The sequence below is a fragment of the Protopterus annectens genome, chromosome 2.part1 (genome assembly GCF_019279795.1).
Source record: "Protopterus annectens isolate FY-2018-M chromosome 2.part1, PAN1.0, whole genome shotgun sequence".
NCBI classification, from domain to species: Eukaryota; Metazoa; Chordata; order Ceratodontiformes; family Protopteridae; genus Protopterus; species Protopterus annectens.
This window is the reverse complement of record NC_056729.1, coordinates 1,400,969,545-1,400,990,548: the sequence shown is the minus strand read 5'-3', so window position 1 is coordinate 1,400,990,548 and position 21,004 is coordinate 1,400,969,545. Positions and strand designations below refer to the sequence as shown.

The window sequence follows — 21,004 nt, the reverse complement described above, 5'->3', positions numbered from 1 at the left end:
AGATGTATAGTATTAAAGGGCTACTGGCAAGGGAGGAAGATTATACTGGCTTGAATTTATATTCCACCTAAAAATGCTGTTATGGAGCTTAAAAAATATTGGGAGAAATAATCAAGTTTTCAGCAGGGAATACTACTTATAGGTGGGGACTAGAATTTGATTTGTAACAGTGAGGATGTGTCTGGAGGACCTAGAAAGGAACACATAAGAAAAGAGGGTAGTGCTCTGAAGAAATTTATGAAAATAATTGGTATGGAAGATGTGAATTCAGGAGTAGGAGGTTCGAAAAATTACATATTATTTTCAGAGGCAAATAACTGGGCTAGACTAGACAGAAATTATATTTTACAGGAACATGTGCATTTAATTGAAAGCTTTTACAAACATCCAATAACTATTTCAGATCATGCACCAATAACAACTAGGATAAAAATGCAGGGTAATGAAGTAAAATGAGACACTGGTGCTTCCATACCTAGCTTTTAAAAAAACAGATGAATTTAAGGAATGAGTAGTGGACATTATTTGAGAATTATTAGAGAATATAGACATTTCTTCAGAAGTTACAGCTAATGAGTGGGCAAAATGAAAGTGGAGTTGAAAAATAGGCTAGAAATAAAAGGAAAAAAGATATGATTAAGAAGTAACAAGAGTGATCAAGATGGTCTGACAAAGGCTGAAGTACTGCAGAACAGGGTGAATCTCACAGAACATGAAGAGGCATAACTGCAGAGCGCTAAAGAGAAAGTAAGGGAGTATCTGGATAGTAATCATGAGTTTGGAATGATTACTGTTAAGCAACTGTCTTTTGACAATAACTCCAAAGCACAAAAACTCTTAGCACAACAACAAGGCAACAGGATGTAGAAAGGGCTGTTGCCAAACTTAGGGAGCCTGAACAAGAGATCCTGTAGTGATATTAAGAGATATTTTGGAAATTTTATGAAAGTTTGTATAAAGCAGTGGAATGTGTAAATCAAGAAAATGGAAATCTTTATGGAAGACTTAAGTATGCCAAGGTTAGAGGTAGATAAGGCTGAAAATTAGCAGTTAAGACAGGCGGAGACCAGATAAAATGGTGACGTATCATCAGTCTGCAGAAATGTGTCTGGGAATAGTTGATATTTCTGTGTCAGTCTGGAAGCTAGGAAGGAAGAAACTGATAAGGGTCTGGAAGGTTTTGTTTTAAAAGTATTTTCAAAGGAGGGGAAGCACCAACACCCTGGAAGAAATCTTTGGTGGGTGTAATACCTAAAGACAGTAAAGACCCATCAGACTCAGCTTCATATAGGCCCATTTCAATTTTAAGCCATGATTATAAAGTGTTTATGTCTACAGTAGCTAAATGAATGGCAAAGGTGTTGCCAAAAATGGATGCATGTGGTTTTGTGGAGTGAAGGCAAACATTTGACAACATTAATAGAACAATGATGATCCAGAAGGAAGCAGAATGTAAGACACCACTGTTGATGGTGGACCTTTATGCAGAGAAAGCATTTGACAGAGTAAGTTGGGATTTTATGAGAAGAGTAATGGAAGCATTTGCATTTCCTGTTACAATAATAAGATTAATTAGGAGGATATACAAGATATTAGAGACAAAAATTAAAGGGGAGGGTTCCTGTCTGATAAGTTGTGTCTGAACAGAGGAACCTGGCAGGGATGTTCTCTTTCACCTTTGTTATTTGTATTAATTTAATAGAGCCATTGGCAATGAAAATAAGGGACTCAGAAATTCAACTTTATAATTGGTACGGTAATCAAGAATAGTTGTTTTTATCTGCAGATGATTTTATTTGTGCCATATAAAACCAGAACGGACATTTCAGTATTGTTGAACATTCGAAGACTGTGTCAAGTTTATAATTGGTATAGTAATCAAGAATAGTTGTTTTTATCTGCAGATGATTTTATTTGTGCCATATAAAACCAGAAAGGACATTTCAGTATTGTTGAACATTCTAAGACTGTGTCAAGTTTTTTCGGGATGTAAAATTAATGAAGAGAAAACAAAGGCTATAGCTGTAAACTGTGTACCCACACATGAAATAATTCAGCACCACCCATATTTATGGTGACATGATAAAATGAAGTATTGAGGAGCATGGGTTAAAAAGGATTCTGTTATGGCAGCTAAGGATATGTGGGAAGAGACTAGACCAGGGGTTCCCAAACTGTGCACACAGAGGCGCTGCAAATCTTAGCTGCTAAGCCAATAATGTTGGGGTTACAAGCAGCAAAACAAAAGCTGAATCATGCGATCTGTGAAGTCTGAGAATAGGAAAACTGATGTTCAGCACACATGACATAGCAACAAACTGTCAAGGCAAATTTACCTCAATAAACCAAAGTAAGGGGATCAATGAATCTACACGTGCACCTCTGTTTAAACTAATTCCAAATTTTAACAACGTGCTAATGCAACTCGAGAGGAAAAAAAATAAAAATGCCAGTACGAGATATGCGCACATACTACAACATCCAACTTATATTTCCATAACATCGTTTTGATTTTTGCCTGTCCCCCTCCTTGTTAAAGACAAACATTAAGTCATTTTGAGTGTCAGTCACTCTCCTCATCACCAAACACGTAATGAATGTAAAATAAGTGTGAAAAGAGCTTAATACCCATGTCAGGAGCTTTCTACAGAACTTTTAAAGAAGGGTTAACGAACGATCTGGCAGCCTTCGTGTTTCTTACAGGACCTGTTAGCATTCATTTTATTTGTGAATAGCATTTCTGTGTGGAGAGGGGAGAATTATGAATGCAAAGTTTTTTTTCTTTTTTAGCAAGCCTAAGTTTTTACCGTTCATTTGCTACTCCTCCTTATGTATACTCTCTCTCTATAGTACACAGCGTACGCTTACTGACGTATGGAGTAACACCATGTCTGAGGCTGGTAGTTAAACGTAATGACAGATTTGACTAAAACTATGTACATTCTAAGATACAGAAAATAAGAGGCTCTACTAGTCCCATACATACTACCACGAAACGGCGATTGGCCTATTCGTTGTTTATTGGTCCTAGATGGATCCAGCGACTGTCGCCTATCTGGTATTTAATTGGTTGCACCTATGCAGTTTCTGTTGCATTGCTGTATATTTCCTGGTCCCATGACATGGGAAAAGAAGGGTAAGCATCTCGCTTGTCTGTTTTGTTTGCTGTGCAGGATTGTGTTTTGCTAGTATCTGGGTGTGTATCGAGGGGGAGTTAGGAAGACAGTACATCAGAGGAAGATTGCTAGTTGTATCATTCATTACTAGGTAAGCTGTTTGTTAATACCTACTCTTTTCTTATTCTTTTGTAAATGATGAAAATATATAGATAATGTGTCTGTCATCCAGATATATGTGCAGGTTAATCAACTGAAATTAGTATGAGATTTGCAGCAGTGCTGCTGAGCTGGCATATCATGTTATCTGTACGTACAGAGCATAGACACTAGGTGTGGAATAGCTGGCATGTGATGTTATCTGTAGGTACAGAGCATAGACACTAGGTGTGGAGTAATGTGACTGCCTTGTTTCGGGGCTTTTTCCGTTTACGAGATGTAGGCCTGTTTTGTGTGAACTCGAGATTTTCTGGGCAGAGTGGCATAAGTAAATTTGTGACCCCCACTGCTGCATAATACATCAGTCTAAAGCTTGACAGTTTATTTCACAGTAATTGCATTAATTAATTCTGTTACACTAGTCTAGTTGGCAAGGATAGAGATGTTGACATCTCTCTTAACCCAAATATGAGGCAAAAATCTGGACATTCTGCAAAAATCTATAAAGTTGAGAGGTATGCTGGACAGAGCCAAATAATAGGGATAGATTTTAAATATTGCTCTTATAAACTTAAAGTTAATAAGGTTGCCATTAGGTTTGCTTACCTCTCAACCATAGTAGATCAGTGTTATGCTGTTAAGCAGAATGTACACTTTTTTTTGGTAATTGTCTTTTTATTGTACTTTTGAGCTTTTCTCCCCAGGTCTCTTAGTCCATTCGGGCAGCCTAATTAAACAAATGCCAAGTAAATAAATGAAATACGCACATTATGCACTGGCCAGTCCATGAAAATTGTCTTACAGAATTTGACGGGGGGGGGGGGTGCCTTGGGAAAACCTAGATTCAGCAAGGGGAGCCGAGAATCGAAAAAGTTTGGGAACCACTGGACTAGACTAAAGATAATATAAAAACTGAGAAACTGGGCATTCTTGTCTATGGATATCAATAGCAAGACAGAAGAATTGAAAATGTTTTTAGTCCCTTTAGTTTATATACAGGTCAGGCATATTTTTATTAACCAGAAGAGACTTTGTGGACAGTAATTAGTAAGGGGTTGAAGGATTTTATCTAGGAAGAGAGGAGGGCTAAGTTCAAGTGGGATAAGCTGATCCGTCCAATAGAACAAGGTGGTTTAGGATTACCTGATTGGAAGGGATAATTTAAAGTTACAGTGCTAAGGCTCATGTGCATAACACAAGCAGAAAGCTATAATTCAAAGTGGAAAGGCATTATGATGAAAAAGGGGGAAATTCAAAAAATGAGTGAATTGGATTTTGGACGCAGATCCTTAAGTAGAATAACAGCAGCTATACTGAATGATATTCAGAAAGTAGCAGAAAGTGTTCTAAGAACTAAGCCAATGCGAGAATGGAGAAAGGAGATTCTGCCAATACGGATGACTGCAATTAGAGGTACAGAAAGTAGGCAAGAGGGGGATAGAATTTAATGGAGAAAATTGGTAAAGGAACCAATGTGTTGGGAGAAATTAACTGGAGAGGTAAAGGTAATAAAATGGGAAAGGGCTAAGAAGAAATTTGGACTGCAGGCTAGAGACTGCCTTCCGTATTAGGTACTGATACCAGAGTATAGGCAGAGGGAAAGGGATAGGGGAATCCTAAGTGAAAGACCTGCTCTGGTAGTTTTTATTTGAATCTGGAACAGTAGCTGCTGTTAAAAAACAGATAATTAGTAGGGCATATAAAATATTTATTATTTATTTATTTATTTATTTTATTTTATTTTACATTTGTTTACTGGGAAAGTCTGACTGGACACAGGTCCTTTTTTAGCGGAGACCCGGGGAGAAAAGCTCCACTTGTTTTATACAAGCTTAAAATTTAACAGTTACAGAATTATAGGATTATAACATAATGCATCTAGTAACATTAGGATAAAGTGGTTTAACATGTACAGCAACCTATGAACCTATGAATGTTAGGATGAAAAGAGCATCCTATACATGTGTCAATGTTAAATCACCATAAACTATACTATCAATATCATCAGTTGGAAAGATGTTTAATGCAAGAGAGTGTGAGATGCAGAGATGTGAAAGGAGAGGGAGTTGTTGTAGAATATAGTAATATGTAATGTCTGTAACAGTGGAGGATTTCTACCCTCTGTGAGTATGTGGAAGTTGGAGATTAGTCCAGCCAGGGGTGTCACAGTTACAAATCCAATTGTCTAGAAGGTGTGTTTTTAGTGATTTTTTTTTTAAACTGAGTAAGTGAAGTTGTGGCAGAAATGTGAGTGGGCAGGGTTTTCCATTTTTTTGCTATAAAGTATGAGTAAAGGGCGACACCTACAGAGCTTAGTGATGTTTAGGAGAGGTTTGTTATTGAAGTGAAGGACCCTAGTACTGGAGTAGGCTTGAATTAGGTTTTGCAATGCAGGGGGTTTCTTGGCCCCATAAAGAATTTTATGGATTAGAATAAGTTGGTGGTAAAGAAGTTGATGAAGTTCAAGCCAGTTTAGTTGTTTAAGGTCAGAACAGTGGTGTGTGCAGTGTGAGCTATTCATAGCAAACTTTACAGTCTTGTTATAGCAGGCTTCAAGTTTGGTTACATCGCATTTTCTAATACTGGTAAGTATTGGGGAGGCATTTAATAGTGTAGATATGAGATGTATTTGTTCTATTTCAGGTGTGGTGTTTGTTTCTACATAATCCACCGAGTTTTTCGTGCACTTTCTTTATGATGAGTGAAATGAGAATATCAAATTTCATGTCGCAGTCTATCTCTACTCCTAGAAGTCTAGTGTTGGTGACAGGAGAAATAGTAGTTTTGTTGTTAGAAGTGATAGTGAATGTGGGTATGGGAGTGGAGTGAGTGGTAGGTTTGGAATATGAGGAGTTTAGTTTTGTTGGGGTTTAGTATTAGTTGAGAGTTGGCAAACCATTCTTCAACAGAGAGGAAAGAAGCCTGTGTTTTTATTTGAAGATCTTGGAGAGATGGTGAGTCACAGATTAATGTAGACTCATCAGCATATTGGAAGACTGAGGCATGTAGAGTAGAGGTGTGGAGGTTATTAGTGAAGATAGAGAAAAGCAAAGGACCAAGGATGGATCCTTGGGGAACCCCCAGAGTGACTGGTAATAATGGAGAGAGTTCTTGCCTCCACTGTACTGCTTGCTGTCTATTTGTTTAATAACTAGTAAACCATTCTATGGAGGATTTGCTAAGGTTTAGTTCAGAGAGGGATATGATGATTCTGTTGTGGTTAACCATATCAAAAACCTTGGCGAGGTCAAGGAAGATAGCAGAGACAAAGTTTCCATAGTTTCTATGGGTGTTCACTGTGTGGGTGAATGACATAAGAGCAGCTGTGGTGCTGTGATGGGACCTGAAGCCATGTTGGGTGGTAGTGAGAAGATTGTGTGTTGTGTGATAGTCCATTACTTGAGTGTGTATACACCTGTCGAGTATTTTGGATAAAGGTGAGAGTATAGCAATAGGCCAATAATTGGTTAAGACATTTGAGTTACCTTCTTTGTGGAGTGGAATAAGGTGTGAGATTTTCCAGATCTCAGGAACTAGGTGTTCAGATATAGAATGGTTGATAAGAATGGATACAGGATATGCAATGGCATCAGCAGCTATTTTCAGAAATTCTGCTGGTACTTTGTTGGCAGCTAAGGTGGTAGGTTTAAGTTTCTTAAGGAGTTTATTAATCATGTCAGTAGAGACAGGTAGGAAGGAAGAGCCATTGTTGTTATTGTTAAAATTGGATAGTTGGTTGGGACAAGAGGAGTTTTGAGAGCTGGTAAGTGCCAAAATAGATTTTGTGAAGAATTTGTTAAAATGGATGGCACCATTGAGTGAGACATCAGTTATAGTTGGGGGAGGAGTACTAGATTTACCAGGGAGGAGAATGTTGTTAATGGTAGACCAGAACTATAGGAATCAATCAGAGGTGGCTAGAAAAGATTGGGAAGAGAGATTGGATAAGCAATTAACACAGAAACAATGGAAGGACTTATGTATGACTCCCACATATACAACAAGGTCTAGAATATTTAGTATTTTTGCTTGGAAGTGTTGCATGAGTATTTCTATACCCCAAGCAGACTCCAAAGAATTTTTCCTCAGGCAGATGGCAAATGTTAGAGGTATGATAGGGAAGAAAGAGGTAACTGGGTACATATGGTTTGGTAGTGTTATGAGTTGGCAGACTTCAAAAAATCCATACAGAGTACTCTTTCAAAATATTAGGTGACCAAATGGGTATAACTAAGGATTTTTTTTTTTAGCTGGGATACAGGATTTGAATTACCTAGACATAGTAAGGCCTTGTTAAGTTTAATTCTGGTCACTGTCAAAAAAAAAACAGTAGAAAAAGGAAGTTAAAGTCTAAACCAACTGTATTTACAGTATTGAATATTGTAGCAAAAATTAAAGAAGTGGAAGTAGGAACCTTATAAAAGGGTAGGAGCAAAGTACATAGAAAAAAATTGAAATTGTGGGAACAATACGTGCAGAATAATGTTTTGGATGAAGAGTCAGATTTAAGGGAAAGTGGAAATTGAGCAATTTATGTAATTTGGATTGATTGTTTAAAACATACGTGATGTATGTTTGTAACTGTGAACATGTTAACGCTGTTTGCGTTCGTTTGTATAAATGTACGCTTGCGTATATCTTAAGTATTCATGATAATTCATGATTGTTTTACTTTTGGAGGCTTCCAAAACAAGGGGATATTCTTTGCATCCTCCAAATTAATAATCCAAGTCTAAAATGGTGTGTATCTGGTGAAAGAGGAGTTTTTCAAATATGGCTGATTTGGGGCTGCTAAGCTCAGTAGATTTTGCTTCACTGTGCCTGGCTGCAAGTAATCCCCTGACTATGTCCACCTCCATTTCTGTACCCAATGCAGGGAAAGGTCATTAATCTGAGAAGACTAAGGATGAAATAGCATACAGCATAATTTACTAGGGTAATGAAATAAGTTAGCTTATATCACAATTAAATTAACTAGGTAAAAGAAATCTAAATACTTTTGGACTGTGAGCCTAAAGGCCTGACAGATTCTTCATATTGCGTTACCTTCAGAACTTCTTGAAATGTTAAGTATTTTTCAGGCAAATGTCACCACAGTTGTTTGTATCAGCCAAATGAGATGGAATAGCTCTCTTGTGAAAATATGATTATCTTCTTCCAAATTGCTTAACCATCTGATCAGCGCCACCTTCCTTTGTGCCATAAGCTAGATTATGAATAAAATATATTTAAATGTGCTCATTCCAGTAGTGTATTTGTGTGTGTGTGTGTGTGTGTGTATTATTATTATAGTGTGTATGTGTGTATTATAGTGTGTGTGTGTATTATAGTGTGTGTGTGTATTATAGTGTGTGTGTGTGTGTGTTTGTATATATATGCTTACCAGTGGGAGTGGGAAGCATTGAGCTGCCTTTTGTCCAGTTTTGTGAGGTTTCAGCCAGTAACTAGTAGTTTATTGGTCGTTTTGGGCCAGTTTCTAGCTTTTCCAGCCCCTGGTATAAAAGCCGGTAAACGTTAGCGAGCTGCCACTGTTGCACACTAGGGCAGCGCCGGTTAGGCAGGTTTAAACTATTCGGGCTACCTAAAGTCCACTCTTCAAATTTTCCCTTAAAACTACCTTCCTCGAACTATACTACTGATCTAATCAGCGTATCCTATAACTATAAAGATCATCTCCACTTGACTCCAAGTAGACTATTCTCTATCTGTTAAACCTAGCACTTGCTCCTACAGTACTTATTACCTTGATACGGCACTCTTGTCATAGATAGTACCCCAAAGGTAACCCCCATTTCTCGGTCACCCACGTCCCCTGAATCTTTTTAAAGTTTTTGTCTATCCTTCTAGCATGTCGAGGGATCAGTTGCTAGTGTCCTCTCCTGCTCAGCTGGTGAACCTGGGAATACTGAGGCAATGTTACAATTGCCTCATGTACACAGACAACCCTCTCCTCCTCCCACAAAACACAAATACATGTGAGAGATGCAACTATACGGCCAAACTGGAGGCTGAGCTCTCTCAACACAGGACTGGCAAGACCAGTCAGGAGGAGAAGGTTACCACACACACTATAGACCCAGTCTCACATAGCACCATTACAACCTCAAATCATACACATAAACACACAAAGACATACTCGGAGGCTCTGATCAAAAATCTACCAAAACAGCAGAGGCCACCAAAGCAGACACCCAAACAACCACCACCTCAGAACACAGCACCTGCAACACATAGACCTCACAGTCAGAGTGTCAAACAGTCACAGCCCTTAAGGCCAAACACAATGCCAGACACACTAGTCATTGGTGACTCCATAGTCAGACACACTGGCGTCCCGCTCACCAGACTGAGTAAGGAGAAGGTCACAGTAAGCTGCCTGTCGGGCGCTAGAATCCGCCACATAACGCAAGCACTCAGGTCTCTCAACAGCAAGTACAAATATGACTCAGTCATTGTCCACACTGGTGTAAACGACCTGAGACGTACCTCCTTGGACTACATGAAAAGAGACATTGAGGAGCTCTCTGATTATGTAGCCCAGGCAGGTATGACTCTGACCTTGAGCAGTATCCCACCTTCACCAAGAGTGATGCCACAATACAGAGATAAGATGATCAGCTTTAACAATTGGCTTAAACACTGGTGTCATTCAAAGGGGATCCAGTATCTGTCTGCCTGGGATGACATGCTGGACAAGCCACGCTGCGGGACGGCTTGCACCTGTCACCCTGGGATTCGGATATTGGCAAAGGCTCTTGCCACCCCATAGTGCCTTTTTAGGCAAGGCTCAAATTCTAAACCTACCACCCTAGAACACAAAAAGGAAAAAACTAAGGGTAATGCTGCTCAATGCCAGAAGTCTAAATCTCAAAATGCACGCACTCGAGGCCCTTCTCAGTATGGAGAACATCGATGTCTGTGCTGTGACAGAACCTGGTTCAAGGCTCCTGAGAGCACCCCAGCGCTATCAGGTTTTACCTCATATCATGCGTTCCGGCCCCAAAATCCGGACAATACCAAGAAAGGAGGGGTATCCATATTCATCAAGGACACCCACACCTCAAGACTGGTGGCAACGCACGATGCATCGGAGACCATCCAGGTGCAATTAACCATAGGCAAGACTGCTCTGCAAATTGTAGCATGTTACAGGCCACCCTCACAAACTCAGGAACCTCACATGGCCTTCCTGAAAACACTAGAGGATAAATGTATCACCAAACACCATCATACTAGGTGACTTCAATTACCCTAATATAGACTGGGAACACTACTCAAGCCCAAACACCCTAGCCCAAAAGTTCCTGGAATTCATAAACTCAAATGCCATGGAACAACTAGTCACCATCCCCACAAGAGGAGATAACATACTTGATCTCATCATCACGAACATGGGAGCACAATGTTCAACACCGAAGTATACCCTCACTGGTGAGATCAGATCACAAACTAATCTCGCTGGAGGTCCTCATCCCACCCCACCTGAAATAAAAAAGACCACAGTAAAGAACTTCTCAAAAGCCGACTTCACACTTCTAAAGACTAGTGTGGTCTCCTTTAAGGCCCCGAGCCGGAAAACAGTACTCAAGCCGCTGAATCACTTACAAACACCTTCTACCAGCACCTGCAGGACTGCATGGATAAGGCAATCCCAAACAAAACAAAGACTCTTAGTACCAAAGGCAAGCGTCCAGTCTGGTGGACCCCAGCCATAAACAAACTCTACAATAAAAGGAGGAAGCTACTACAAGATAGAGCAAAATCCTTAAAAGGTAAGACACCCTTGATCACTATAAGTAAAAACTAAGAGCTCTCATAAAATCATCCAAAGCAAATTTCGAGATAAAAATAGCTAAAGACTCAAAAGACAATCATAAGGCCTTCTTTAGCTATGTTAGAAACCTAGGAGGAAACTCCCAGATATGCTCAGAACTAGTTCAAAATGATGTGAAGATTACTGATCCTACAGACATTGTCAACATACTGGCTGACAGGTTCAGTGCAAACTTCTCCCCCCCCAAAAGGAGAGATATCTATACCAAACGATTGCAGCCCCCCAAACATCTCCAGCGCCCAAGTGAGAACTGCTCTCTCCAAAGCAAAATACACAGCATCCATGGGACCTGATGGTGTCCCCGGCTGTGTGCTCCACGAACTCAATGAGGAATTAAACCCACAGCTAGGACAGCTGTTTAATCAAAGTCTTACCTCTGGATACGCACCCAGGAGTGGCGCACTGCAACTGTGGTCCCACTTCACAAAGGCGGTGCCTCCACCGACCCTGGAAATTACCGGCCCATTAGCTTGACAAGCCTTATCTGCAAAGCCATGGAAAGGATCATAATGGACCTCATAAATAAAGACATAGGGAATTTGCAGACTTTGGATCCAACCCAGTTTGGCTTTGTCAAAGGCAGATCATGCCTTTTAAACTTGGTTGACTTCTGCAAAACAGTCACCAAAGCCATTGATGAGGGAAAGGCAGTCCATACAGCCTACCTCGATCTGGCTAAGGCCTTCGATACAATACCCCACTCGGGTATCATTGAAAAACTCATCAGCTTAAATGTTAACCCATACATCACAAGATGGGTTGCAAACTGGCTGAGTGACAGAACCCACAGGGTCAGAGTTGCTGGCGCCATGTCAGACTCAAAGCCTGTCACAAGTGGTGTCCCACAGGGCTCAGTCCTGGGCCCACTCTTGTTTGGCATCTACTTTTCCGAAGTACAAGCAAACACAGGAGGGTTATGGCTGACAAAGTTTGCAGATGACTGAAAACTGGGCCATAGTAGAAAACAGATCTGACAGAGATATCCTTCAGAAGGGGCTCACAGAAACGGATAACTGGTGCCAGAGCCGCGGCCTGAAGTTAAATGCCAAAAATGCATAGTCATACCCTTTGGGAAAGACAAGGTTACCCCTAGCTACCAAATAGGTGGCAATCCACTGAGCACAGAAGAAGTTATCAGGGACCTGGGGACCCAGGTTGATAGTAGTCTGTCATTCGACACCCATGTAGCTAAAGTAGTTAGGAAGACCTTCTACATTGCCCACCTTATCATGAAGGGATTCTCATCTAGATCAAGGGAGGTCATAGTCTCCCTTTACTCATCACTCATCAGACCAATGATTGAGTACAATGCCCCATTCGGGATGTATCTGACCCGACACTTGCAGCAGCTGGAGAGGCCACAAAAGTTCCTCACCAAAAGGATAAAGGGTCTCAAAATCTGTCCTATGCTGCCCGACTGAAAGAACTCCAGCTCTATTCAGTCGCTTACCGCTTGCTCAGAGGTGACCTTTGCCTAACATACAAGGCCATGTCAAACCCAGATTTGATGAATATGCTTCACCTCAAAAATCTAGATCCATCAGAGCCACAAGGCGGGAGACTTAAACCTCGACACGGCTATTAATAGGGGCGTGCTGGAGGATAGATTCATCACCCAAAGACTCCTATGTTGTGGAACAAAATCCCGGTACATGTGAGGCAGAGCACCTCGCTGGCCTTGTTCAAGAGAAATCTTGACCAATGGATGGGAGATCGCAGATATACCCCAGGGATTACCTCAGTGTCACTGCTCGACAGAGGCACAGCAAAATAATGGGTATAGTTCCCCATACTAAAGGGGTGGCGTAAGCCACAAAACGATGGGCTAGGCTTGTAAATGCCCTCGGGCAGATAGCCTAGTAATCCTCCTGTGCTTGCCTGTACTTCTGAAAAGTAGATGCCGAACAAGAGTGGGCCCAGGACCGAGTCCTGTGGGACACTGCTTGTGACAGGCTTGGAATCAGACATGGCGCCAGCAACTCTGACCCTGTGGGTTCTGTCACTTAGCCAGTTTGCAACCCATCTTGTGACGTATGGGTTTACATTTAAGCTGGTGAATTTTTCTATGATGCCCGAGTGGGGTATTGTGTCAAATGCCTTTGCCAGGTCAAGGTAGGCTGTGTGGACTGCCTTGCCCTCATCAATGGCCTTGGTGACTGTTTCGAAAAAGTCAACCAAGTTTAAGAGGCATGATCTGCCCTTGACAAAGCCAAATTGGGTTTGGTCCAATGTCTGCAGGTCCTCTTTGTCTTTATTTATGAGTTCCATTATGATCCTCTCCATAGCTTTGCAGACCAGGCTTGTCAAGCTGATGGGACGGTAGTTTCCAGGGTCGGTGGAGGCACCGCCTTTATGTAGTGGGACCACAGTTGCCGTCGCCACTCCTGGCATTATCCTGAGGTGAGGCTAAGATTAAACAGCTGCCCTAATTGCGGGTTTAATTCCTCAATGAGTTCGTGGAGCACACAACCGGGGACACCATCTGGTCCCATGGATGCTGTGTTTTTCGCCTTGGAGAGAGTTGTTCTCACTTGAGCATTTGAGATGTTTGGGAGGCTACAATCCTCTGGTATAGATATTTCTCCTTTGGGAATTTGCACTGAACCTGTCAGCCAGTATGTTGGCAATGTCTGTAGGTTCAGTGATCTTTACATCATTTTGAACTAGTTCTGAGCATATCTGGGAGTTTCCTCCCAGGTTTCTAACATAACTAAAAAGGCCTTGTGATTGTCTTTGAGTCCTTGGCATTTTTCTTTCAAAATTTGCCTTGGATGATTTTATGAGAGCTCTTAGTTTTTACTTATAATGATCAAGGGTGTCTTCCTTTTAGGGATTTTGCTCTATCTTGTAGTAGCTTTCTCCTTTTGTTGTAGAGCTTGTTTATGGCTGGGGTCCACCAGACTGGACGCTTGCCTTTGGTACAAAGAGTCTTTGTTTTGTTTGGGATTGCCTGATCCATGCAGTCCTGGAGGTGCTGGTAGAAGGCATTTGTATGTGATTCAGCGGCTTTAGTGATGGTTTCCGCTGGTTCGGGGCCTTGAAAGAGACCACACCAGTCCTAAGAAGTGTAAAGTCGGCTTTAGAGAAGTTCTTCACTGTGGTCTTTTATCTGGGGTGGGGCGGGATGTGGACTTCCAGTGAGATTAGTTTATGATCTGACCTCACCAATGAGGGTATACTCGGTGTTGAACATTGTGACCCCATGTTCGTGATGATGAGATCTAGTATGTTTTCGCCTCTTGTGGGCATGGTGACTAGTTGTTCCATGGCATTTGAGTTTATGAACTCTAGGAACCTTTGGGCTAGAGTGTTGGGGCTTGAGTAGTGATCCCAGTCTATATTCGGATAGTTGAAATCACCTAGTATGATGGTGTTTGGGGTTACATTTATCCTCTCCAGAGTTTTCAGGAAAGCTGTGTGAGGTTCCTGAGTTTGAGAGGGTGGCCTGTAACATGCTACAAATTGCAGAGCAGTCTTGCCTACAGTTAAATGCACCTGGATGGTCTCTGATGCATCGTGCGTTGCCACCAACCTGGAGGTGAGGGTGTCTTTGATGAATATGGACACCCTTCCTCCTTTCTTGGTGTTGTCCGGATTTTGGGGCCGGAACGCATGATATGAGGTAAAACCTGATAGTGCCGGGGTGCTCTCAGGAGCCTTGAACCAGGTTTCAGTCACAGCACAGACATCGATGTTCTCCATACTGAGAAGGGCTGCATCTTGTGGTTGAGACTTCTGGCATTGAGCAGCATTACCCTTAGTTTTTTTCCTTTGTTTTGTTCTAGGGTGGTAGGTTTAGAATTTGAGCATTGCCTAAAAAAGGCACTATGGGGGTGGCAAGAGCCTTTGCCAATATCCGAAGCCCAGGGTGACAGGTGCAAGCCGGCGTGGCTTGTCCAGCATGTCATCCCAGGCAGACAGACATTGATCCCCTTTGAATGACACCAGAGATTAAGCCAATTATTAAAGCTGATCATCTTGTCTCTGTATTGTGGCATCATTCTTGGTGAAGGTAGGATACTGCTCAAGGTCAGGGTCATACCTGCCTGGGCTACATAATCAGAGAGCTCCTCTATGTCTCTTTTCATGTAGTCCAGGGAGGTGCGTCTCAGGTCGTTCACACCAGCATGGACAATGACTGAGTCATACTTGTACCTGCTGTCGAGTGACCTGAGTGCTTGCTATGTGGCGGATTCTAGCCCGACAGGCAGCTTACTGTGACCTTCTCCTTGCTCATTCTGGTGAGTGGGACGTCAGTGTGTCTGACTATGGAGTCACCTATGACAAGAGTGTCTGGCATTGTGTTTGGCCTTAAGGGCTGTGACTGTTTGGCACACTGACTTTGTGGTCTATGTGTTGCATGTGTCTTGGTCTGTGGTGGCAGTTGTTTGGGTGTCTGCTTTGGTGGCCTCTGCTGTTTTGGTAGATTTTTGGTCAGAGCCTCCGAGTATGTCTTTATGTGTTTATGTGTATGATATGAAGTTTTGATAGTGCTATGTGAGACTGGGTTTGTGGTGTGTGTGGTTACCTTCTCCTCCTGTCTGGTCTTGCCAGTCCTATGTTGAGAGAGCTCAGCCTCCAGTTTGGCTATATAGTTGCATCTCTCGCATGTGTTTGTGTTTTGTGGGAGAAGGAGAGGGTTGTCTGTGTACATGAGGCAATTGTAACATTGCCTCAAAATTCCCAGATTCATCAGCTGAGCAGGAGAGGACACTAGCAACTGACCCCGCGACATGCTAGAAGGAAAAGTTAAAAACTTTGTGTAGATGGGTTTGAAAAGACTTTGAGGGATGTGGATGATCGAAAAGTATTAGGCAGGTAGGGTGCTATGTATAAGTGCTATATCAGAGTAAAGAGTACTTTGGGAGCAAGTGCTAGGCTATCCGGATAGAGAATAGTCACTTAGGAATCAAGTAGATCTAAACTTATTAGGTATAGAATAGGGTGGTTAGATTAGCAGTACAGCTTAGGAAGAGCTGTTCTAAGGGAAAAAATGAAGAGTGGACTTTAGGTAGCCCGAATAGTTTAACCTTGATTAACCGCCGCTGCTCTTGTGTGCTCCTGTGGCAACTGCGCGCTAAAGCATGCTTTATAGCAGGGGGCTGGAAAAGGCAGGAAATGACCCAAAATGGCCAATGAACTACAAGTTACTGACTTAAACCACTCCTCTGAGGACAAACAGGCAGCTCAGTACTCCCCACTCTCACTGGTGAGTAAAGAAACTTCCCCCTGACCAAACAAGGAAAATGGAGAAGTACAGGAACCAAGACAAAGCCCAGGGATCAGCAAAATCTGATCACTGGAACACTAGCTAGGAAAGTATGGAAAACAAGGATATTTTTTTTTGTTTTTTTTCAAGTTTTTTTACACAGATAGACAGAAAACACAATAAATGCTGTACTTTTCGACTAAATGCTATCAAAAGCTAGTACACTTGAGTGTATTAGCCTGTAGTTTAACTTTTAAGCAAAACTTAAACTAGCAAGTGCAGTAAACAGTTTGAGCTTGTAAAAATAGGTGATACTTCGATAAAATAAGCAGAAACAGTGGTCGAAAGTCACAAAAGGTCGAAAAAGCCAAGAAAAATACTTAAAATCTGGAAAGTTTGTCTTTTCTGGTCTCTGCTGCTCTAGGAACTCTGCTGAACACCACAAGGAGCTGTGCTATATATATATATATATATATATATATATATATATATATATATATATGTGTATATATATATATATATATATATATATATATATATATATGTATATATATATATATATATATATATATATATGTGTGTGTATATATATATATATATATATATATATATATATATATATATATATATATATATATATATATATATATATATATATTAGATAATACTTAGCAATTACCTTTTCATTTCCCTTGCAGTCCTTCTATGCTCTGAACCTCTTCTCTCTCCTCTCCCATCTCCTCTTGTTTGTCTTTTCTTTTATTCTCTCACTTTTTGACTACTCTCTCTTCCCTCTCTCTTATCTTACACTATTCCTCATAACTCTCTACCCACTTGTACTTTTTTCTGATTATAGTAGAAGCTTTATGGCATAACCTGTATGTATTAAGTAAGATGCTTTGAAACTGACCTAATACTAGTCATGACTACTATTGATTGTGTGCCTTAATTTTTGATGATTTTATCACAATTTTTATTATTACTACTAATTTCTTATTACCAATTTTTTTCTTATTTTTATTTTATCTGTTCATTAACAACATGTCTTTTTGCTATGTTTTATGTGGAGCTTTTCTCCCCGGGCCTCTACTGAAAATGGAAATATATCCAGCTAGACTAGCCCGGTCAACAAATGTAAAATAAAAATAAAATAAAATAAAAATATATACATATATATATATATATACACATATATATATATATATATATATATATATATATATAAAATATGGATCTAGGTCATACGATCAAAATGACAACCAAAATATCTACAACTCAAAAAACCGAAAACATTTTTAATGCAGCAGGGCAAGCCCCCTGCACCCCCCACACCCCCTGCTAATTATATGTACCAGCTCTGAGATCGCACAACAGTGGAGAAGGGGCAAATGCCCATGTCTGATAGTCTGAGTTTTAGATATTTTGTTTTTCAGTCTTTTGAGCTTTTGATATTATGACATAGATAAATATTGTTTAGTTTCAAACAACACATTTCTAAACCTGTTGTATAACCCTGTTGAATACTTGTCTTTTTGCAGGTTAAATTAGGAAAATCAATATGCAAGGAAATTCAAGTAAGTTTCTTATTTGTATTGTTTTACAAAAGATGTTAAATTACTTTGTTTTCATTATTTGTTTATACCATTCTAAGAAATGCCGTGTTGTAATGAATTCACTGACATTGTACACAGCCAACACTTGATAACAACTGTTATGTTCTGCATCTTGAAAGCTAACTGGCAGAGATAAAGTCACTAGCTATCAAAAAATATTTTACCAGACTGTTTAACTGGTGAGAGGTCGCATAGGAACTGCTTTCGGCAAAATGAAACTTCTTTATTTACATTTGTATGCTCAAATGGAAAGACCCAAATTAGTGGAATCCAGAGTTGGCCTGATTTAAAGGCAAATTTTACTGTTTTTCATTAATATCTAAAGAACAGTGACCACAGATTGTGTGTGTGTGTGTGTGTGTGTGTGTGTGTGTGTGTGTGTGTGTGTGTGTGTGTGTGTGTGTGTGTGTGTGTGTGTGTGTGTGATTATATCGCGTAACAGTGAAAAATGGAAAGAGTGAGCAGCAAAGAATTGCTCAGAAAAGCTGAATTTCACAAATGATTCCATGCCTGATATCATGAGTCACAAAACAGGAAAGCCACTACCAGTCAAACAGCTAAAGAAAAATGCCCCCCCACCCCCACCAACTTATGTATACCAACTAAATGGTTGCACCAAATTGAAGAAATGGGAACCTCCCTGCATAAAGGAGTCATTGCCTCTGCACACAGCAGCAAAGACTAAAGACTTTGTCAAAGGACTTCTTGGGATCATCCTTCATTTATGTACTCCCATGGCTGCAGACTCTTTGGATGGGGTACGATAAACTGAGAAAAGCCCTAAGCATGACTCACAGAATTACCTTCATTGAAGCAGAGTAGGGCATACTTCAGTACTAGTATTTCTCCCATGCAAAAGGGGTCCAAAAGGTTATGACCTTGGAGAGCTGCTGCTGATGTAGTGTAGGGTTCAGTCTTGAAACCTTTGCATCATCTGTATTTAATGGCATCTGTATCCTTCACAGAGACATTTGCATGCTTGAGGATGTGGGTATTGCAGCACACAGTGAGTTGTCAGTGTCTGCAGCCATTAAATGTTCATGGGCCTTTTTTTAGCCATTATCTCCAAGACTTTGGAATGATGGATGGTCCACTCTAGTCTTAGTGTGGGACTTTCCTTCCTGCAGTGGAATCTGTCACACATTCTGGTATTATATGCTGTGCTGATTGGGATGGGAGACTATCTTCAAAGTAAAGGTAAAGGCAACCCTGTGAGATAAAGAAGGCTGCATTTAAACCAGCAAACCCTGTGAGCAGTGTTTCCTAACCTGAATGCTCAAAAAGGGTTGCTGAGGTCAGAGACACTTGTGATTCCATCTGATGGCCAATCCATCGTGTGTTACCTAAACAAGTAGGCTGGCATGCTGTGTTACCACCTGTTGAGATAGAAAGTGAGGGTCTGGTATTCTAGTATAAACAGAGACCCCTCACCCTTACAATTGTTCACATCCTAGCAGAAACTTGCATTCTGTGGACTCAGTGAGGCACTCATTCAGTCCCTTCTGAGCTCAGGATTCAGTATTTCTACCTGGTCAAAGTCTTCCTGCAATGGGATGTCACTTAGTTTGACCTGTTTGATAATGTGGAGTGTGTTCTTTCCCCAGTTTTGCTATGTTCATCTGTGCTAAGTGAAGGCAGTAGTGAGTACATTCTCTCTGTAATGGTATGGAAGATTCCTGTTCTCTCTTTAATAGTAAGGAAGATTCCCATTCACCTTCCCATCATTCCCTTTGTCTCTGTAATCAGAGAATTTAGAAGAGAAAGACAAAAGGATCTCATCTTTGTCTCTGAGGCTGAGAAGGATGTGCTTCTACATTCTCAGATTCATGCTAGTATAACATAGTATCCCAGCACAAGCCAAGAGAATTGGTCCAGTTGTGGTGACAGCTGCCCCCCAGCATGGTTCCAGTTTTAAATCCCTTGCTTCACCGGTGAAGAAGCCTTTCCACTCATGAGACATATTGTACTAAGTGGAAGAGGTTCACCATCTGGACAGGAGCTCTCTTGGTTTACCTTTGTCAGTCATCTTGTGGTTTGTTCTAAACTATTTCAGACACCTGTATTACCCAGTTCTCAGTTATTTCACAGTCAGTCTGTATGTCTTTAGCATTTCTGTAGAACATGGCCTTATGAAATAGCAGGACTGTAGCCCAGAACCAGTTGATCAATCAATTTCTTACCGAATTATTCATCAACATTCTCCTTTAAAGAACTTTTTTTCTCCCTATGACTTGAATTTTCTGATATACCAGCTTGCCCTTCATTTCAAACCTACTCATTTGGTGGCTTTTAATTTAATTTCTTAAAAGAGCTTTTTGATGGCCATCACCTCTTCTTGCAGAATTACAGAGACAAGGTCCCTAATTACTGTGGAACCATATTCAAGCAGTACTGTGACTTACTGGTAGGATCGTTGCCTCAGATCAAGCAGTACAGTGACTTACTGGTAGGATCGTTGCCTCGCAGATTCAGTGTCTTGAGATGAGTTGTGATGTCTGGTTACATATGTTAATGTGTAAGATTGCAATTTCTTCCCATATCTACACGGAATTTCTCTAGGTACTCCAGTTTCCTCCCAAGTCTGAAAAATATGCTTGTTAGCGGACTACACTAATCTTTCAGTAGATATGTTGCATTTATCCTTGCTTGGGTCATGGCCAGAAAGGGTTACTTTACCCTTTTACAGACATAAAATAAAAACTAAAATGGCCCCTCATAAGGACTTGGATGGTTCCTCAAGTCTAACCATTTCTTTATAAAAGTGGTTTCAGAATTGTACTTTAACCAGTCCTTTCATTTCCACTTTCTTTCAAGGAGATGACATTATACCATCAGCTCATGTTTCACTGGAAGAAAGTGCTTGTCTTCAGGAAGATGTCCTATTTCATCCAGAGTGGAAGAGAGTTTTAGTTGTTAAGCAAACCTTTCCAAGTGGATTACAAACGTCATTTTTTGTCAGTGTACAATTCTGCTGTCGAAGGTCACCAGTGGACTACCTGTTTTCACAACATAGTTCAAAAACGTCCATCATCAGTTTGCACTCTCACCGGGTATTATTGTTTAGACTGTGACT

At 40.7% G+C, this 21,004-nt stretch overlaps 1 protein-coding gene across 1 annotated transcript in view; it reads left to right on the top strand.

Moving 5' to 3' along the window:
• DTNB (dystrobrevin beta) overlaps positions 1 to 21,004 on the top strand; it is a 2,387,431-nt gene that overhangs the window by 2,350,319 nt on the left and 16,108 nt on the right. Inside the window, exon 22 of the mRNA XM_044062883.1 lies at positions 17,857 to 17,892. Within this exon, the coding sequence (XP_043918818.1) occupies positions 17,857 to 17,861 (5 nt within the window). The 3' untranslated portion in view covers positions 17,862 to 17,892. The remainder of the gene's footprint in view (positions 1 to 17,856; positions 17,893 to 21,004) is intronic.